This window comes from Glycine soja, chromosome 11 (assembly GCF_004193775.1).
Source record: "Glycine soja cultivar W05 chromosome 11, ASM419377v2, whole genome shotgun sequence".
NCBI lineage: Eukaryota > Viridiplantae > Streptophyta > Magnoliopsida > Fabales > Fabaceae > Glycine > Glycine soja.
In genome coordinates this window covers 6,442,619-6,460,946 of record NC_041012.1, presented here as the reverse complement: position 1 = coordinate 6,460,946, position 18,328 = coordinate 6,442,619, and the positions used below count along the sequence as shown (strand labels likewise).

General features: G+C 32.5%; 3 protein-coding genes across 3 annotated transcripts; 2 read left to right on the top strand and 1 right to left on the bottom strand.

The window, feature by feature from the left end:
- The first annotated feature begins 592 nt into the window (after nt 1-592).
- On the top strand, nt 593-4,477 carry LOC114374731 (probable serine/threonine-protein kinase PIX13). The gene is made up of 6 exons (XM_028332402.1): nt 593-813; nt 979-1,286; nt 2,840-2,975; nt 3,098-3,240; nt 3,565-3,688; nt 3,821-4,477. Exons 1-6 carry the CDS (start codon nt 747-749, stop codon nt 4,141-4,143), a joined length of 1,101 nt encoding a protein of 366 aa, XP_028188203.1. The 5' UTR covers nt 593-746; the 3' UTR covers nt 4,144-4,477.
- Nucleotides 4,478-5,660: 1,183 nt separating this feature from the next.
- On the top strand, nt 5,661-6,749 carry LOC114375776 (disease resistance response protein 206-like). Its single transcript, XM_028333631.1, has one exon. The coding sequence runs from the start codon at nt 5,764-5,766 to the stop codon at nt 6,349-6,351; it is 588 nt and encodes a 195-aa protein (XP_028189432.1). The 5' UTR covers nt 5,661-5,763; the 3' UTR covers nt 6,352-6,749.
- A 1,693-nt stretch (nt 6,750-8,442) lies between these two features.
- Nucleotides 8,443-17,190, bottom strand: LOC114377305 (phosphoinositide phosphatase SAC7-like). Its single transcript, XM_028335754.1, has 21 exons — nt 16,961-17,190; nt 16,369-16,534; nt 16,146-16,229; nt 15,470-15,597; nt 15,289-15,380; nt 14,746-14,803; nt 14,451-14,507; nt 14,318-14,351; nt 14,151-14,231; nt 13,233-13,339; nt 12,835-12,921; nt 12,670-12,747; nt 12,347-12,417; nt 12,157-12,255; nt 11,681-11,780; nt 11,491-11,599; nt 11,282-11,354; nt 10,661-10,754; nt 10,179-10,271; nt 9,532-9,598; nt 8,443-8,969 (listed from the first exon to the last, which is right to left on the bottom strand). The coding sequence occupies exons 2-21, from the start codon at nt 16,514-16,516 to the stop codon at nt 8,842-8,844; spliced, it is 1,788 nt and encodes a 595-aa protein (XP_028191555.1). The 5' UTR covers nt 16,517-16,534; nt 16,961-17,190; the 3' UTR covers nt 8,443-8,841.
- Between the last annotated feature and the right edge of the window lie 1,138 nt (nt 17,191-18,328).

Genomic DNA, 18,328 nt, shown 5'->3' with positions numbered 1-18,328 from the left:
GTTAACTTTTAAAATTAAGTTAAATTTATACTCACATTCTAAAAAAATTAATAATTTTTTATCATTGTTTGTTTCTATCTTTAGCCTTTTCGTTTTTTCCATATATCTTGTTGTCTCAACCTTTTTTTCAATGATCTTCTCCCTTTTTTTCCTAAGCCCTATATCTTTACGCTGCCATGTGATACCTACCTCCTCTTGTTACTTGCAGCTAACCACACTCTCTAATTAGTTCCATTCTGAATACTCCAAGTCAAGAACTCACTGAACTCGTCCGTGCTCATGAGATATAGGGGACAAAACTAATATGATAGTTATTATACAAGGACCGAATCAAACAGGACATTCATTCGATCATATTGCAAAAACCAAACAATTTGTCAGTACATTTAATTAATTTGTTGGGACTAATTTAAAAAGCTGTACATTTATTATATATTATAATTTTGTTTCCCTATTGCTTTTGAACGCGCAGACTTTCCAAACAACGTGGTTGAAAAAGTTTGTGTGTTTAAAAAAATGGATTACACTGTACAAGACAAGTGAAACGCGAGGAGAACACGGCAAACGTCATTATAAATACCAGCAGTCAAACATATTAACACTCCGAAAACGACCCATGTTATGTAGCTAGCACTTGTGTTGTGTCTTTTCTCATTCCTCATCCTCAACCTTACGCAGCAGCCATTCTTGTAGAATTCATTTTCTCGAAATTGGTTAATTAAGTTAATTAACACTAAACACTAAACATGGGTCTTTGCTTTGCTTCCCTCGCTACCCACCAAACACCCTCCAATAATTCCCCTCACTATTCAGGCAAGTCATAAAAAGGATCATTTTTTTTTTATATTATGTTATTGCTGCAAAGTATTTATTGGCTATCGATTCTAATGGAGTTTTTGTTTTTTACATTGAATCGTGTCTATGCTAGAACAAGAGTGGGGAGAATCAATAATCTTAATGTAATTTGTTGGCATGCAGGTTCAGCGCGTGAGATGGGAATTACTGAAAGCACTAGTGTTAATGGAGGAAGCAGTAGCATTAATAGCAATAACATGGTGTTTCCGAGTGTGGAAACGCGGAACTTGAAGCAGTTCAATTTCGCGGATCTGAAAGCAGCAACCAAGAGTTTCAAGTCGGATGCATTGCTTGGTGAAGGAGGTTTTGGCAAAGTTTACAAAGGATGGTTGCATGAGAAGACACTGACACCCACCAAAGCTGGATCTGGAATGGTGGTTGCTGTTAAGAAGTTGAACTCAGAAAGTTTGCAGGGCTTTCGTGAGTGGCAGGTTTGTTTAATTTCCACTCTGATAATTTCCCACGTGGTGCTGCGTTCTCATTGCTTTTTTTAATTTGTTATTAGTTGCAGACTGTGTTTCATAAACAAAGTTACAACTATTATTAATTAATATATATACAGCTAGCCTCAAGTATATATTAAGTGTTAATTAATAGTATAATTGGGATTATGGATATATAATGGAGCCACACCTGATCAGTAATGTTTGACAGCAAAAAATAGTAATTTATTAGTAACAAATTATATAGGGTTGATATCAGTAATGCTTGACAGCAAAACTTTAAATTATTCCCAACACTACACATATATATCGACCATCCGTATCTATTTTTTAATTTCTAATTTAATAATCTTACATCTTTAATCCAACAACCTTAAAAACTTTACTAAAGTGACCCTATAAATGATCTTATAATACCCTTACTGTTGGGATAAACATCAACAACTTTTTTTAAACACATATAAAAGCTGAAACATGGTCCAAAAATTGGGGTAAGCTACTAGTGCTTATATAAACATAAAACATTCGCTGCTTTCCAAGAACCACATCCAATTTTGAGTTCTTATTGAGACACAGTGTACGTTTAATAAGAAAAAGCAAGATAAGAATCTTGTATGGAGTTGCTCTTAATATTCTCGAGGTATTGATTAATAAACATTAAACATGCATATCATACTAAATGCTTTTTAATTATTGAAAACAATTTTTTTTTTTACTTTTTGTCGGATAATGGTTAAAGAATACAAAATAATTTTTTCTCTTTTTTTTTAGTCTGTATACTTAATTAGAAAGATAATACATATTAAATGATGACATTACAACATTTATTTATTTTAAAATTATTTTGAACTTCTTCATATGATTCGTATTATTGTTCTTATTTTTTATTTATAATTTTGTGTAAAGAATTTTAGAATTTCATACAGATAACTTTTCTTTGAATTAAAAACTACTTTAAAATTAAAAGGTCAAAAATCAGAGTTTTAAAAATAAAATTGAAGTTATTTAGGATGAGAGAAAGAAGGTTATATATAGTTTGTGCCTTATATTTTCAAAGTTACTTCAGTTAGTTTTTGTAAACTACTTTCCCTTTTTCTCTTTCATAAAAATTAACCTCCTTAGATAAATAATGTATACATATACAAAGAAAAAAAAATGTGAGTGCGTAAAAATTATTATAGAAGTTCATTATTGGGTAAGTAACATTTCTCTTAGCAAAATTGTTAATAATCTTTATCCAAGGTTCATATATGTTCCTTAATTAAAAATTAATACCTCTATAATCTTTTAAAAAATAATAACATTTTCGATCTTATTTTAAATTTTTAATTAAGTAAATAAGAAAAATACAAGAAAATAATATGAGAGATGCCATGTATGTTTGATTAAATTAATAATCTCTTATTTTCGAAAGAATTCTAAAGTACTTGACAAAAGTAACTAATTATTTTTTTTTTAAAAAAAGTTGAGTTAGAACAAATTCCAACCCAGCTAGCTATCTGACTTAGTAATATCTTGCTATGTTTAATATGATAATGCAGTCAGAAATCAATTTCTTAGGAAGGATTTCTCACCCAAACCTGGTCAAGCTATTGGGTTACTGTTGTGACGATATCGAATTTCTCCTTGTGTACGAGTTCATGCCAAAGGGAAGCTTGGAGAATCATCTCTTTAGAAGTACGAATTTAATTAAGACGATTAATATATATATATATATATATATATATATGAATAAAAAAATGTTGGCCCTTTATTTGATTTGAGTTTTGCTCATGTTCTTTGTTTTTGCTTCCAATTAGGAAATACTAACAGTGAACCACTCTCTTGGGACACCCGAATCAAAATAGCTATTGGTGCTGCACGGGGCTTGGCTTTCTTACACACCTCAGAAAAGCAAATCATATACAGAGATTTCAAAGCCTCCAATATACTACTTGATGAGGTCTGTTATTTTCCTTACTTCCTCTCTGTTATATTTGATGAGTTTATGAATTTGGACCCCCCATTTGTGTTTAATTATAAACCAAACTTTTGCTAGATTTTTTTTTTATCGACAAAGAGTTTGTTTGAATTTTAGTTTTGTTGCCACAGGAATCGATCCTGTGACCTCTTTCCTTTTTGGTTCTTTCTTAACCATCTAACGCACTTTATATCTTCCCAAACTTTTGCTAGAGTGTTAGCTGAAAAATGCAAATTAGAGTAATTATATACTAACAGTAACTCCACAAATCTCACTGGTAACCAATTAATTGTTTATCTTTTGCAGGATTATAATGCAAAAATTTCAGATTTTGGCTTGGCAAAATTAGGCCCTTCTGGGGAAGATTCACACGTGAGTACCAGGATCATGGGAACATATGGCTATGCTGCTCCAGAATACATTGCAACAGGTGATAATCTTATCTTCACATGCATATAAATGGATGCTTTTCAAAGATACTACTCATTGAAACTTGGAACACAAGAAACAGTTTGATCTTATTGTTTCTAACATGGCTGTGGATTGTGTCATGATTCAACAGGTCACCTTTATGTAAAGAGTGATGTTTATGGTTTTGGTGTAGTGCTGCTTGAAATGCTGACAGGGTTAAGGGCACTTGACAAAAACCGCCCCATAGAGCAGCAGAATCTGATTGAATGGGCTAAGCCTTCTCTCTCTGATAAAAGAAAGTTGAAAAGCATCATGGATGAGAGGATAGAGGGTCAGTATTCAACCAAGGCAGCATTAAAATCAGCACATCTTATTCTAAAATGCCTTCAATGTGACCGTAAGAAACGTCCTCACATGAAAGATGTTCTTGACACATTGGAACACATCGAAGCTATCAAGGACAGAACGAAGTAATCCAAGAAACATTGTACTAAGTTTGCAACTATGTGCAATTTCCAATAGCCAATTTATCATCCTTATGTGTTGAATATGACAAGGAGCTCCAACATGTGTAGGCTGTAGCTAGCATACTAGTCACAGTTCAAGTTCAGTGTAACTACTAACTAACTTGGCTTACAGTTATTATAGGTAGTTAGACCTGTTACTGCATGAGTGTGTTTGTGGCTGTATTTGAGTAGTCGTACCTCTCTCATTCTAGCTTTGTTCCCTTGTCAATAAAAATGTGTAGCTCCTACTTGTATCATCATCTTTTCATTTAATTCAATAAAATGAGTTACTTGAATTCCTCTCTTGTTCTTTGAGATATATGGTCTTTGTGGTCACTTGTATTTTTCCAAAGTTATTTGGTTAGTCGGGAAAATTTGAGAAGTGGGAAAACATTCTGTATTGTAAATTAGATATTTGCAGAAAGAGTTAACCGAAATTATATATAGCATTTTGCAAAAGTAAGGGTAAGACTAGGGGTGAGTATAGACCCAATCAATATGAACTAAATTGGCTTATGAAAATAAATCTAAACTAAATTGAAGGAGAAAATTTGGGATGGTTTAGACCATCAATTTTAATTTATTTGAACTCAAATCAAATTGTAAATTCGATTATATCAATTTGGATATTAAATTTGGGAACATGAAATCTGGACTAACCCAAACATATACTATTTTATAAAAGTTTTAAATTTTATGTTCTCTAATTATATAATTTATAAATTTTATTATTGTTGGAAATATAAGTACACTATAGTCCATATACAGGTCCAACTTTAGTAATTTCTCAATCCTCGACAGACACTTGGCCCTTGGGCTTTCTAGAACCACTGACTTAAAAAAAACAAAATTATTGTTCGGAATGTTTTTTGTATTATCTCTTTTTTTCCTAGTCAATGTCACTTTTTATATAATTTGGAATTAGTTATATAAGATTTTTTCGTGTAATCTTTAAAACTTCAATGTTGAAATGCAAAATACTTTTCGAGAATTCAATTTCGGTTCCAAAGGAATTTACAACTCAGTACGTAGAATCAATTTGTCCTATTCTATGACAAGAGAATTATTAAAATATATTGAACTGAATTTTCCGTGTTTTGTTGATAATGAAATTTGAATTACACAATTAAAATAGAGTGGCGTGTTGCACTCACCACTCAACTAATTACGTGGCTGCTCTATTTTGAAAGACGCATCCTACCTAAGTTCACTTAATAAAAAGGCAAATAAAGACAGTTAGACAGATAATCGATCATATGCTCTTAATTGCGCAAACAAAGGGAACATCAAAATGAAGCCGATCAAGTAATTTGACTCTTTCTACATTGTTTCTAGTCATATAAACTCAAGCTACAACTAAAAAGGTCTTGGATAAATTCACACAACTTTTTACCGTGTATACATCTGATGAAGGAAAACGAAATATAAAAGACCAAAACCACCACCAATGACTTGAGCATCGTTTTCATATTGATGCCATTAGTACAAACTAAATTTTCACACTATATATAGTATAAACCTAGTACACTTGTGTCAAGCATATACTGAGACATAACATAACCCTCTTTTGTGAGCAAAACAGCTAACAATGGCCTTTGCTTTGCACAACTATGCTCTTGCTACTTTGCTTTTAATTTTGGCCATACTCCCATTTGAGGGCACTTGTGCCTCCCATCACCACCACCACCACAACCGCAACCGTCTCCGTCACCGCCACAAATCCCTTCACTTCACACTGTTCCAACATGAAACCATAAACAAAACGGGATATGCCATAGTGAGTGGTATAGAAGGAGGGGGAGGAATCAGTGAAAGCACAAGCCCTTTTGGAACCCTTTTTGTGTTTCAGGATCCTTTGACTGCCAAAGCAAACAGATCCTCAAAACAACTTGGGACCGCAGAAGGAACCTCCATCACCTCTGGACTTGACGGGCTTAGCAGCATTTCGGTCGCAAAGCTAACTCTGCGTCTGAAGGATCACAAGGGCTCTATTTCCATTGTTGGAGGCACTAATAACATGAAGCGTTCGGATCATCCAGTTGTTGGAGGGACTGAAGATTTCTTGTTTGTGCATGGCTACATTACCTCTTTCCCTATAGATCTAAAGGGTCCTTCAGTTGTCTACAAGATTGGATTTCATCTTTACTGGCCTCCATATCCACCCCAAGCCTCTTAAAGAAAAACAAACACCGTACCCTAATTGCAATGGATCATCTTTTTTTTTTTTCTTTCTTAATTTTTTTTAACTGGTGCTGAATGATGTCTTGTGATTTACGTAACCAGCCTTATTAATGAGTTAAGGTTTGTTGTTGTATTTTTTTCTTTCTTTTTTCGGTGTGACTTTCTTGCACGTCATAACATGCATGTAATGTGTTCCTTTGTGTGCTGTAGATTCACGTGGGAAAGGATTGATTTGCATTGCTTGTCTGTTCCTTCCTTTATTTTGTAGTATTAATATATTAGAACTCTATATGTTCTTAGTTGGATAATCATGTATTACAAGGCTGTGCCTTGGTGCAGTTTCTGAAACAACGAGTTAATATCAATATCCATACTTTATGGTTCATGTTTTAATTGTGACTTGTTAGCCTTGATTATAGTTACCGGTAACTTTATGTACCATGGCGTTTGAATTACCATTTGTGAGAATTAAGATATATATGATCGGGTGCTCCCATTGGTATATATCACTGAACAATAAAAAGTATACACCTATCAACGATAGTATTGATTATCCTAGTAATAATGACAATAGAAACAAGGATATATAGAACTACAATTAATGTAGCCATGTGGGCAAAAGCAGAGATAAATGTGATCCTTCATAAAATTGTGAATGAGACAGGAAAGCAGACTATTAGGTTCAAATTGAGAGCAATCAATTTATTAACATTAATTGACCAGCGCTTAAACTTGCAATGTTTTTAGACTTCACAGCATTGTTCTATTGGGTGAAAAAAATTGTTTTTATGCAAAAATAAATCTCAGCATATTTGATCATATAAAATCGAGGTAATATATTTTATTGTGATCATAATTCCCGTCTATAATCATACTTGATCACCGCGAATTTAATCACAAAAAAAACCACGAATTTCACAAGTGCTAAACTTTATAAAATTATATCTTCAGAAAGATTTTAATTATAAATAGTAAATTTCTTAATATTTCATATAATTTAAAAATTAATTGAAATACGGTACAATCTTATTTTAACATTTGATATGTTATTTAAAATATAAATAGACGTCTACTATTAATTTACACTTCTATAGTTTGACAAATTTACGTAAGCCTTTTTTCTAAAATAATTTTTTATTCCTTTTATAAATGCACGGGGTAATCCAAAATACTACAAGTGTCTCCCAAAAGAGAGACCAAGAGTGATAGAAAGATTACCTTATTTTATGGCCAAGAGTCAAGAAGACATGTTACAAGATTCATTGTATAAAGAAAAGTTTAATTAGGTGATGCGGACCGAGATATACCTACAAATAAACAGGAAAATCAAAATTCAAACGCAATACCCTTTATGTTGACGATGTTCAACCTATCAATATCACAAACTAGTTATAATACACAAATTTTGAAAACTACTTCATATCACAATCTAAGAGATCAAAGTTGACCTTATGCAGTCTGCACTTTTTTTTCCCATGATGTATAGAATAAACATTAGCATAATTATGCAGCTTTTTTCTGATCGAAATAAAATTCTCACGGGAATGTTTTAACATTTAATGATAATATTGAAGAAAGTTTCCATTCAAGAATGTAAATTTTCTAGTGAGAATGAATGAAATGTCAAGAATATTATAAATTTGTTATTTACATATTACCTATATCTCCAATTTTGGAAGGAAAAAAGAAAGAAAACAAATGGTTATTATATAATGGAATAAAATGCCGCCAATTTCATTCGTTTTCATTTTATTTATATATTATACTAATAATAGTAATATAAAAATTTAATTAAAATATACTGATAATGTATAAAAAAAAATACACTGCCATCTAATAATAGGTTATTATGTATGATAGGATTATTAATTTCTATAATATTTCTTTTAAAATGATATTTATAGTTTATTTTTAGTTGATTAACTGTATGAAAATCTTTACACTAACAATGCATGAAATTTAACGATACATCTTTTTTGTCAATTTATAAATTATAACTACATTAATAACTACGTAAAAAAAAAACTTCATTAATAAAAAGCGAAGTCGAGTTGCATAAATTGACTACGAGAATCATGCAATAACCTTGATTTCTGAATCAAGAAATTTTTTACTTAAAAGAATAGAAGATAATCAAATCAATGTGTTTCCTAAGAACCTTCAAATTTTTCCATAATCTTTTAAAGACGCCACAAATAAAAACTCAGATATACAGGGAGGATACGGTGTGTCAGAAACACCAGTAAAGTAGCAATCACTCAAATGGGATTCGGTAGGACTATGATGATATGAATATAAATCTGGAAGCTACAGTGATTACAAATTAGTAAGAAAGAATAAATATAATAAGCTTCAAGAAGGAGCCTCATGTAAATATTGATCGTTAAAGTGATCTAGATGTAGAACTAAGGCCTCTGCCGGTGACTGCTGCTGCAGAAGCTGGACACTTCACATAAATTGCCCAAACTGGTCTGAATAGAAGTTATCACCGGGGGTTGTGTAGGCGAGGCCTGTTGCAGAAAACACGGCCATTGGCCCTCACAAATGCTGCTATGCCGATGCTAATGCCCGCCCACATTAGCGAAAAGAAGATGTGCCGGAAATCATATTGAACTGTTGGAACAATGAACAAAAGATTTCACACCATATGAATACATAGTTTTATCAATCCAGCAATTTAGAGACTCATTCGTTGCCCTAAACCTAGGCTAGCAAACTCTGCGTAGAGCATTAGGTATCCAATTAACCAAGACAACAGACAAAACTTGCTTAGATGCGGATCAAATTTCAGAACACCTTAAAAATAATGTAATAAGTACAGGCATATGTCATTCTTTTTACAGTACATGCATGTCAGCAATGAGGTTGATGGGATTATTGTTTCTAATTAAAACAGGACAATGGGTGTCAGGTAACGCTTTCCCATTTTCATTGTATTAACTAATAAAGTTATTAGCCTATTCGAGGATTCTCGTCGTACTAACCAATAAGTTATTAGCCTGTTTAAAGATTCCTGTGTACCTCAGTTCTCTGCTTCAATTGAGTGGTTATTCCTCCTATTTTCGCTCTCTTCTCTCTCCTGTATTCTATTTCTCTCTACCCCCCACCCCCAAATTCTTAGTTTAGCCTTCATGTAAATTTGTATCCGAAGTTATACAAACAAAAGTCAACTCACCTTGCCTCAGTGACATGGTTGCAAAGAGGAAACCAGTCAAAACCAGACCCAAAGCCAGAGGAAATGACTGCAAAAATAAATGGAGTAATATTAATATCAATTGAATGACTTCCTCAAAGCATTTTATATTGATGAACTGCATACCAGCAAAATAAGCAATGCAAAAAAAAATTAAAAAATCATATTAATATTTCAAATCCAGCAACATAATCACTTAAACATTTCCTTGACTGAGTAGTCTGGTTGCTTATTTGAATATCAAAGGCAGTTTTTGAGTTAATAAATAAAGCGCAAATGATTAGGTTTCCTGTATTTAAAACCTATGGCCCATTGCAACCCACCACTTTTCTGTAGGGTTAGGACCAGTGTTCTGTAAGCCTTGAAAGGAAAACATGTCTCACCAAACATTCAATAAAATAAAATAAAAAAGAGAAAAAAATTAAGTACTCATTTAATTATTTTTTTTCCTTATGAGACATAGGTCATATCCACATAAATTAGATTTTAATTAAGTACATGCATTTAACCAGACATCATACAAGTTAAAATATATTTATAAATAGTGAACTTTCGAAAAGCTGATCTTAAACTAAAATAGAAGCCTCAAGCTTCATTCAGGAGCACACTTCCATCTAAATTGTACTCACAGCTATAGCTTCAAGGCCTCCTTTCTGAGAAGTGGCAGCTGTATCTCGGCCAACAGAAACTATATAATGTCCTTGCAAGAGATCAATTGCATCCTTCACATGATAAAAAACATGAACAGCATATATCAATTACTAATAAATTTTTTAAATTAACCTTTAAAAATATTAGTTTACTCGAGATCTATTCAGCTGGCGGTAAAGGATATATTGCACAAACTATCTTAAGATTATGATCCACGGTAAAATATGTACATGAAAACTCAGTATCTCCTAAAGCATAATTACTGACAGTTACACAGCAACAACAAATCTAAAAACAACTCTGAATTAGGATGCAGAAGGTAGAAATCAAATATATAAGGACAAAACCTAGATAAGATAATGAGTTATGATCCCCTAGTGGACACTGGACGCCTAAAGATTCAACACAATAGCTAGACTGCTAGAGTACCCATACATAATGATAAATGAGCTACACAAACCTGCTTCGTTCCATCAACAAAATTATTGAAATAATATCGTAGAAGAGCATTGACACCATCTTGTAGTATCCCTTGAATTGTGCGGTGCCCAAATCTGAATCCCACCCAAAAAAAAGTAATTTGGGAAGACAAAGAGGTAAATTCAAAATCATAACAGCAACATATTTAAACCACTAGACAATGATGACTCTTATCAGACATTTATTAAACCTCAGTATAAAACAATTTGATAATAATGTTTGTTGTTATTGGTAAGTTTTTGTGATTCTAGTTGAATATAACAGTTGATGAAATTAAACAGGAATAGAAAAAGAGCACAGACTAACATGGAAAAAACATTATGCACAATTCCCAAAATGGTAAAATGATAAAACCATGAAGCCATAATTAAAATTCCTACCCTATTATTAGTTACAAGAGTCATACTTATACACTACTACTGCTTTAGACAATACAATAATAGGCAGCAGTATATAATACAAGACATTAGAAATGATGGTTTAAAATTATTCCCTGCCAATGTAATTTCAACATAGAAGAACCTTTATGGGCTCATAATTTCTCGATCTTCTTTATATGTGAGGTACACTAAAAGCTTTGGAAAGATTTATCAACAAATACCTGACAAAGTCTCCTTTAAGAGCAGGAGTTCCTGAGTATTGAATACTTATATCATCCCCATGATTAGCCCACACTGACCACAGAGAATCAGTCAGAAATCTCTGTTTCAAGTGCTATGTAACTATGAAAATTGAATATATTAAATGAAGATAACTAAAAAATATATCTATATTTCAAAGCACATAATCATGAAATTAATTATCACTTACAGATCTTAAAGTTTTCATCCAGATTTGGATGTGAACTAATGGTTTCTTCAGCACCAAAGACACCAAGCCTTCTAAGCTGATATTCCAACATATTTCGGCCTATCATGCTCTGCATAAATATTTCAACATAAGTAGCAGGAAAATGACGTCACAAACAGTAACACACACATAGCTAAGTGAATCAACCAACCTGAGTTACATTTGTACGGTCTAAACAATCAATACAATTGGTCCTAACAACTCCAAGTTGCTCCTTCATTTTCTCTCCTTTTTCATTCAACAGAAGATATCTATAATTCCAAAACAGAAATGCAACCCAGGGGTCAGATTTTTATTTTTAAATGTCTCAATTAGATTTAAATACAAAAATTTATTATAAAATAGATTTAATGGGTTAAGGTAATTTTCCAGGGAAAAAGAACTTCATATATTTTTTAGACATCTCATAACATTATGCTTGAAAAGTGTCCAAGTTATTATAGCAGATGGTTCCAAATCAAGCAACATTACAAACATAGTAATATAAATTATTGGTATTTGTTCAAAGATTAGCAGTTCATAAAAAGCTCCCTGCGTGAAACCAATAAACGTAAGCATGAATCAAATTATTAACTAATCCTAAAGAAAGGAAATATCTAATAGCTAAACTAATAAAAAATTCCATACCCATTTCTCTCAAGGAAATCTGAAATTTGATCATACAGGATTGAGAGACGATCAAAATGAACATGCCCACAGACATGGTGAAAATCAAAGTGCAGATATCTACAAAAAAAGTCAAATACGCATGGGTGACCCAAAAAGCCAAAAGAATGTATGTATATCAACCTAAAAATTAACTGAAAGAGACTTCTACCTTACATCATTACCAGCCACATGCTGCGATGCATCACCAAATTTTTCACACAGTCGCCCTTCTCCGCCATGCTGAAAAATACCAAGGAAAATGAAGAGGACTCAAATGTATGCACGCCGATACATAACAGTTCCATGCACGTTATCACACTCTCAGGGACATGTATACAACATATATTTATAGCATTTTGGTTGGTGCACATAGGTTGCACACATTCTTTATGGTTGTATACAAAATTACAATGCAATTACATACACCATCAGGTAAAACCATCAACCATCGTATGAGTATTCTCAACTCATTCTGCATTGAAGAATATTTACCTTGTTAACAAGATCAACAGCCAATACTGCCCCATATTTTTTCCTTAAATCTAAGAAATGCCTCTCTAGGACTCGTGGCTGCATCTCAAGCAAAGAAATGTAAGTGAAATACACATAGAACATTATACATAGATCTAAAAATTACAACCATCAACAACCACTTACAGCTTCCTCAAGTTTCAATAACTCAAACTTTGGTTTATAAGTTAAGTCAACAATTTGCTGCCAGAGGAGTGGGATAGAACCACGGACCTGCAAAAGCTCAACCAAGATGACTGTGATATGAAATGAAATACATGTTTAATTAACACAATATTGGGTGGTACATATACAGCTAGCATTTATCAGACAAAACTAAAGCAAGCATCCTAGCTCCTTTGGCTTAGCTTTTATCAAACAGTCATGTACTTCTGGATCATACAATGGCACAAGTCACCCATTCTATAATCTAAGATAGTTGCAGTGATCTCGATGAAAAACCTGCTAATACTAGTTTACATCCAACATTCCAACTATCACAACCATATATAACTGGTTCACGTCATACTCATAGAAAGCAATACCTGAACAAATGAAGCAGTATACCCATTAAACTGCATAATTTGTTCTGTTTCCACAAAATTGGCAACATAGCCATCAGGATCAGCTCCTCTTCTCCACATCCGAGTTCCTTTCAAGAAATGAAACCATATTTGTACCATCAGTCAACCACCCAATAAAAGATGATGACGGCCTTCTTAAAGAGTTAAAGCAACCACCAATGACAATCCTATGTTTTCTCATACAAAAACTTTTCAAATTGTAGATGTCAAGATGGTACAGATAATTTTAAATCTCATAATAAATCAAAAGTATTAACATGTTTAACAAATAATATTCATAAGGATCTTCATCTAGAATGAAATGTTTTTATTTCTCTCCTCAATAATTGTAATTTATAATCTTTTTATTGGTTCATCCAAAGCATGAGACCTGTTGTTTCATTGATAGTAATTTTAACTAATTGATAAATATGCTATTTGATCTCCATTGTTTCTAACTGGTACCCGCTAAAACATTGCTTTCACAGCTCAAGTTAATCTAGTTTGCTTATGTAGGGGCATCTTTCCGTTGTATCTATCTCTATGGTCAAATATCAAAATAGATGTCATGTTATTGGGAATGGTCCTCATTCACAAGTTCCCTAGCCTAAACTGTTAGTAACTAAAACATATTCTCTAACCTCTAACATCCATTTTTACATTTTTGGTGCAACCTAGATCTACATTTTTAGTGCAACTGCAAACAATTCTCATGATTTCTTCACTATCACCACCAAATTAACCATTAACTAATTTCACAGCATCAGAAATTTTGATTCTATAAATGGTAAGGAACATAAATACATACGATATTTATAAGTGCAGTCAAGCTGGAAACAATAGATTTTTCTTTTTTGGTGAATGGAAATAAATAGAAATTTATCCGAAAGCTTTAAATACCATTTCTTCTTGTGCATCTCCTGGCAATCAAACTGACATCAATAATATCTTTCCCAATGGCTGCTTGAAAGTGATGAAAGCCTATTTACTTGTCAAGGATAACCTTGAAAAGAAACAGTTATGTGATTGCACAATAACATTGCACATAGTTATTCAGATAAGGATACTGCCTTGAACTACAGGGAGCAAGTATGGTTCAAGCTGGAAAGCACAGGATTCCGTACTTATTGGTTAGTAATATAAAAATGCATAAGAACTAAAGATATTGAACAGGTAAAAATAAAATTGCCACAAACCTACCTTGTTATCTATAAGCACTTCTAACATATAATTGTTCCATAGGAATCGAGGCTCTGCCTGTGATCAATAATTTAGTAGCATAAGCAGAACAGTAGGGCAAACCAAAAACTGCAGAAAAAATCAATTCGGAGATGACATTTGCATAGCCATCAGGAGTATCACTTAGGATTAGGAATAGTATTGAGAATAAAGTAAGTAGGGGGATTCTACCATGGCATCAGCACCATTTTCTAAAAATAAAATAAAATATCTCTAATACTAGCAGGCTTGTGGCAAAACAAAAGGAAATAAGTACCTGTCTCCAAAGAGGAAGCAATCTAGACTCATCACCCAGGTCATTCAACCGTTGTGCACTGCAGAACATAATATAATAGAGTTTCACAATTTATTTTGACTATATATATAGATAGAATAATGTAGTCCAATTTTTTTTACTAGGATATGTTTATTAAAACATTTTATATCCACGCTTCCGGTGTCATGATACCTTTCAAATTGCAGTATGAATGCCATTATGCAAGCAGAAGCTCTTGAACATGTGCAAACTAATATTTTGGTCACTAATTGTAAGAATGATACAATGCCATTCTAAATGCCATGCGAAAAGTTTTACATACTTCATATGAAAAAGGGGTGGGGTAGACTGCATTTTCTATAGGTTTGCAGGTTGCATGGTGGCAGTTACTAATCAAAGGAAGAATGTATGGGTAGTTTCCTCTCTGTTGGTATTATATATGCACACATGTAAGGCAGCAAATATTAGAATCAACATAAACCATATCATATTTCAGTCATAAATATGAACATAAGACTGCTAAAAATGTTCAAAGAAGTTCACCTCAGAGTTAAATTAGTTTCATATGAGAAGAACAGGCCAGAAGTTTTCTCAGCAACATTAAGCAGACCTGAAAATTCCATCTCTATTTTCTTCTGCCAAATATGGTACAGAAATTATGAGTTCTAAACTGGTAGTAGACATAGAATGATATAGGAAATAAGTGGAGCTGTAGCAAACACACCTTTTCAGGAGGGGTATTTTTAAGAGAATTGTCGCATGGAAAAACCTTCAATTTAGAAATTTTGAAAATTGGATGCCCCGAGTAAGATCCAACAGATTCACGCTCAGTTATAACCAGCAGATATGATCCTAGGGGAGTAGTGAATTTTAGCAACAAAATGATTGCTCAAATTGAAATCTACCATTGAACAAGTAATTAAAGTCACAACTCACAAGTACAAGTAATTAAAAAAAAAGGGTAGCAGGGAGTAGGGAATTGTTTGTTGCATAAGCCACAATGCTAAATGAACTAAAAGGAATTTACACAAGTGGAAAACTGTAAAGATACCATGATCCTTAAACCCACCGCTTTTTGTTAAAACAAGAAATAAATGAAAAAAAATGCATAAACCATTGGTATTTTATTCAAATTTTGTTTTCACTTATGTTCTAAAACCAATCATCATAAATCCATTAGTTGAATATCCCAATTCCCAGGTATAATCAATCTCCCCAAAAAAACACCCCCTTAGCTAATTACTTCATATTATTGCACAATCAAATAAAAAAGGATTAACACCACCAACAACAAAAAATCCTTCCCACACACAGAAAATAAAAAACTTAAGGCAATATACAATAATCACTTAAATCTACAATATCAATCATCAAATCACGATGGCAAAGTGATTGCTGACCAGCCAAGAGCTTCAACATCCCAACAACACCGAAAATCGTATAAATCTTAGGAACTCGAAGCGTGCTGCATTCTGGAACCTTATCTGTCAAAGCAACACAACAGAAAAGCAGAACACATAAAAGAAAATAATAAGCATTGATCAGGAAATGAATTACTGAATATCACAAAAACAATACCAAAGAGCACTACATATATGAAGAGAAGTGATGAAAAGAACTAACCAATGAGCTTCATGGATCCATCGACACGACTAACAGACAAAGAAGAACCAGAAGATCCATCCGTTGGCTCAATCACATACTGATCCGGAAATTCCCAGAGTCGCATACGCGTGTACAGCTTCTGCACAGAGTCTTCCTTCTCCATCATTGTTGAAACTCCAGCTCACTGAAAACAACACATACTCATCATTCAAATAAGCAATAAACTACTACATTAACAAATCAACAACAATTCAAATCTGAATTTATCATTTGAGCTTCCTACGGTTTCACGGATCAATCCGAAGGAGAAAGTTATGCTCAAATCATTCGAATAAGCAATTAACTACTACATTCACGAGGAATCATCAATTATCAACGATTCAAATCTCAATTTATTTCTCATTTGATATTCTTACGGCTTCACGATCAATAGAAGCAAGAAAACTACGCTCAAATCACTCAGAACTGAGAACTAGTTGAGTTTGATCTAAACTAAATCGAAAAAACAACTTCCCGCTAAAAGAGTTATAAAAGGTGAATTTGCTTTGAGGAATTCTTCTCGCGCTTTCTCGGCGAAAAAAACGAAGAAGGGAATGAGGAATAAGTGTACCTGGTTCGCGAGATCGAAGAACGACGTGAAGATTAAGATCCAACTTCGAATTCGCTTTGGGCTCTTCTTAATACGTGAAGCGAGGGACTGCAACGAAAAAGGAATGATGCTCCAACGTGCTATATTCCTTTTTTGCCTTTTTAAAGCTAACGGCGTGTTTGGAAGCTTCGGAAAGGGGGAGGATTGCGATGGGCAAAATCCGTGCTTGGGTTCGTGTGTCCAAATGCGGCTTTAGGACTGAAACTTGGACCGGTTCCGCGGAAATGGTGCCGAGGGAAGTGTGTTCTCCGTACACGTGGAGGTTGATTAGAGGTCTGTGAGACCGTAGCCTACTACCATGGATAACCCTATGACGAGATCAATGGACGAGCAATGCATGTACGGCTATGAGATCATCAGCGCCGTTCGATCTCAATACTTATTACTTGACTCTCAAACAGTCAAATGAAAGCTATGAAACAGTTAACAAATATGGCATTCTTTTTTCTAATGAGTTCAGAAATACTGGGGCTTTAATTATTTTATTTAAAAAAAAATCATTAGTAAAATTTACTTTTAGGTTAAATTATTCATTTGCTTTGAGTTTCATAATTCTTACTTTTTTAGTTTTTAAAATCTTTTTAATCCTTATAATTTACATTTTAATTCTCATTTTTACTTTTTGTAATTTTTATAATTTTTAAATTATAAGGATTAAAAGAAAATTAAAATGTAAACTATAAAAACTAAAAAAATACTTTTAAATTACATGAACTAAAATAAAATTAAAATGTAAATTATAAAAAATAAAAAGACCACTTTCAAATTATAAAAATTAAAAAGATAAAAATTATGAAATTATAAGAATCAAGTGAATAATTTAATTTATTTTTAATTAGTTATATAAATATGAATAAATTATAATGTACCACATTATTGACATTGAGTATTTATTGGTTATATTAATGGTCAAGGGTCGAACTAAATACTTTATTTTATCTTAAAAAAGAAATTAAATAGTTTACTTAAATAGTATTATTTTAACCAACAACTTATTAATAAAGTGTGGAATTATTTAGTTACTAATTTTTTCATTAGTTAATAATTAAATATTATTTTAATAATAATTTAGAAATGACTCGTTATATTTATAAAATTGATTAACAAAAGAGTCTACTTTTCGAATACAGACCACCCTTCAAGTGATTAAAATTAAAAAATCTCCTACTGATTAACATGTTTGATAGTATTTGATATGAATTATAATAATGAAAATAATTTTAAAAATATTTTATTAAATAGTTAATTTAAAAATATTAATTTGATGTCACATATAAACACATAAAATACATGTTAGCGGATTAAAAAAATTACATAATTATATGAAGA

Coding starts and splice junctions, on each gene's coding strand:
- LOC114374731 (XM_028332402.1), top strand. CDS start 747: ATGGGTCTTTGCTTTGCTTCCCTCGCTACCCACCAAACACCCTCCAAT. Junction 814..978: donor TAATTCCCCTCACTATTCAG/GCAAGTCATAAA, acceptor GTTGGCATGCAG/GTTCAGCGCGTGAGATGGGA. Junction 3,689..3,820: donor TCCAGAATACATTGCAACAG/GTGATAATCTTA, acceptor ATGATTCAACAG/GTCACCTTTATGTAAAGAGT.
- LOC114375776 (XM_028333631.1), top strand. CDS start 5,764: ATGGCCTTTGCTTTGCACAACTATGCTCTTGCTACTTTGCTTTTAATT.
- LOC114377305 (XM_028335754.1), bottom strand. CDS start 16,516: ATGATGGAGAAGGAAGACTCTGTGCAGAAGCTGTACACGCGTATGCGA. Junction 12,748..12,834: donor TATTGAAACTTGAGGAAGCT/GTAAGTGGTTGT, acceptor CTTGAGATGCAG/CCACGAGTCCTAGAGAGGCA. Junction 12,418..12,669: donor CTGTTGATCTTGTTAACAAG/GTAAATATTCTT, acceptor GGTATTTTTCAG/CATGGCGGAGAAGGGCGACT.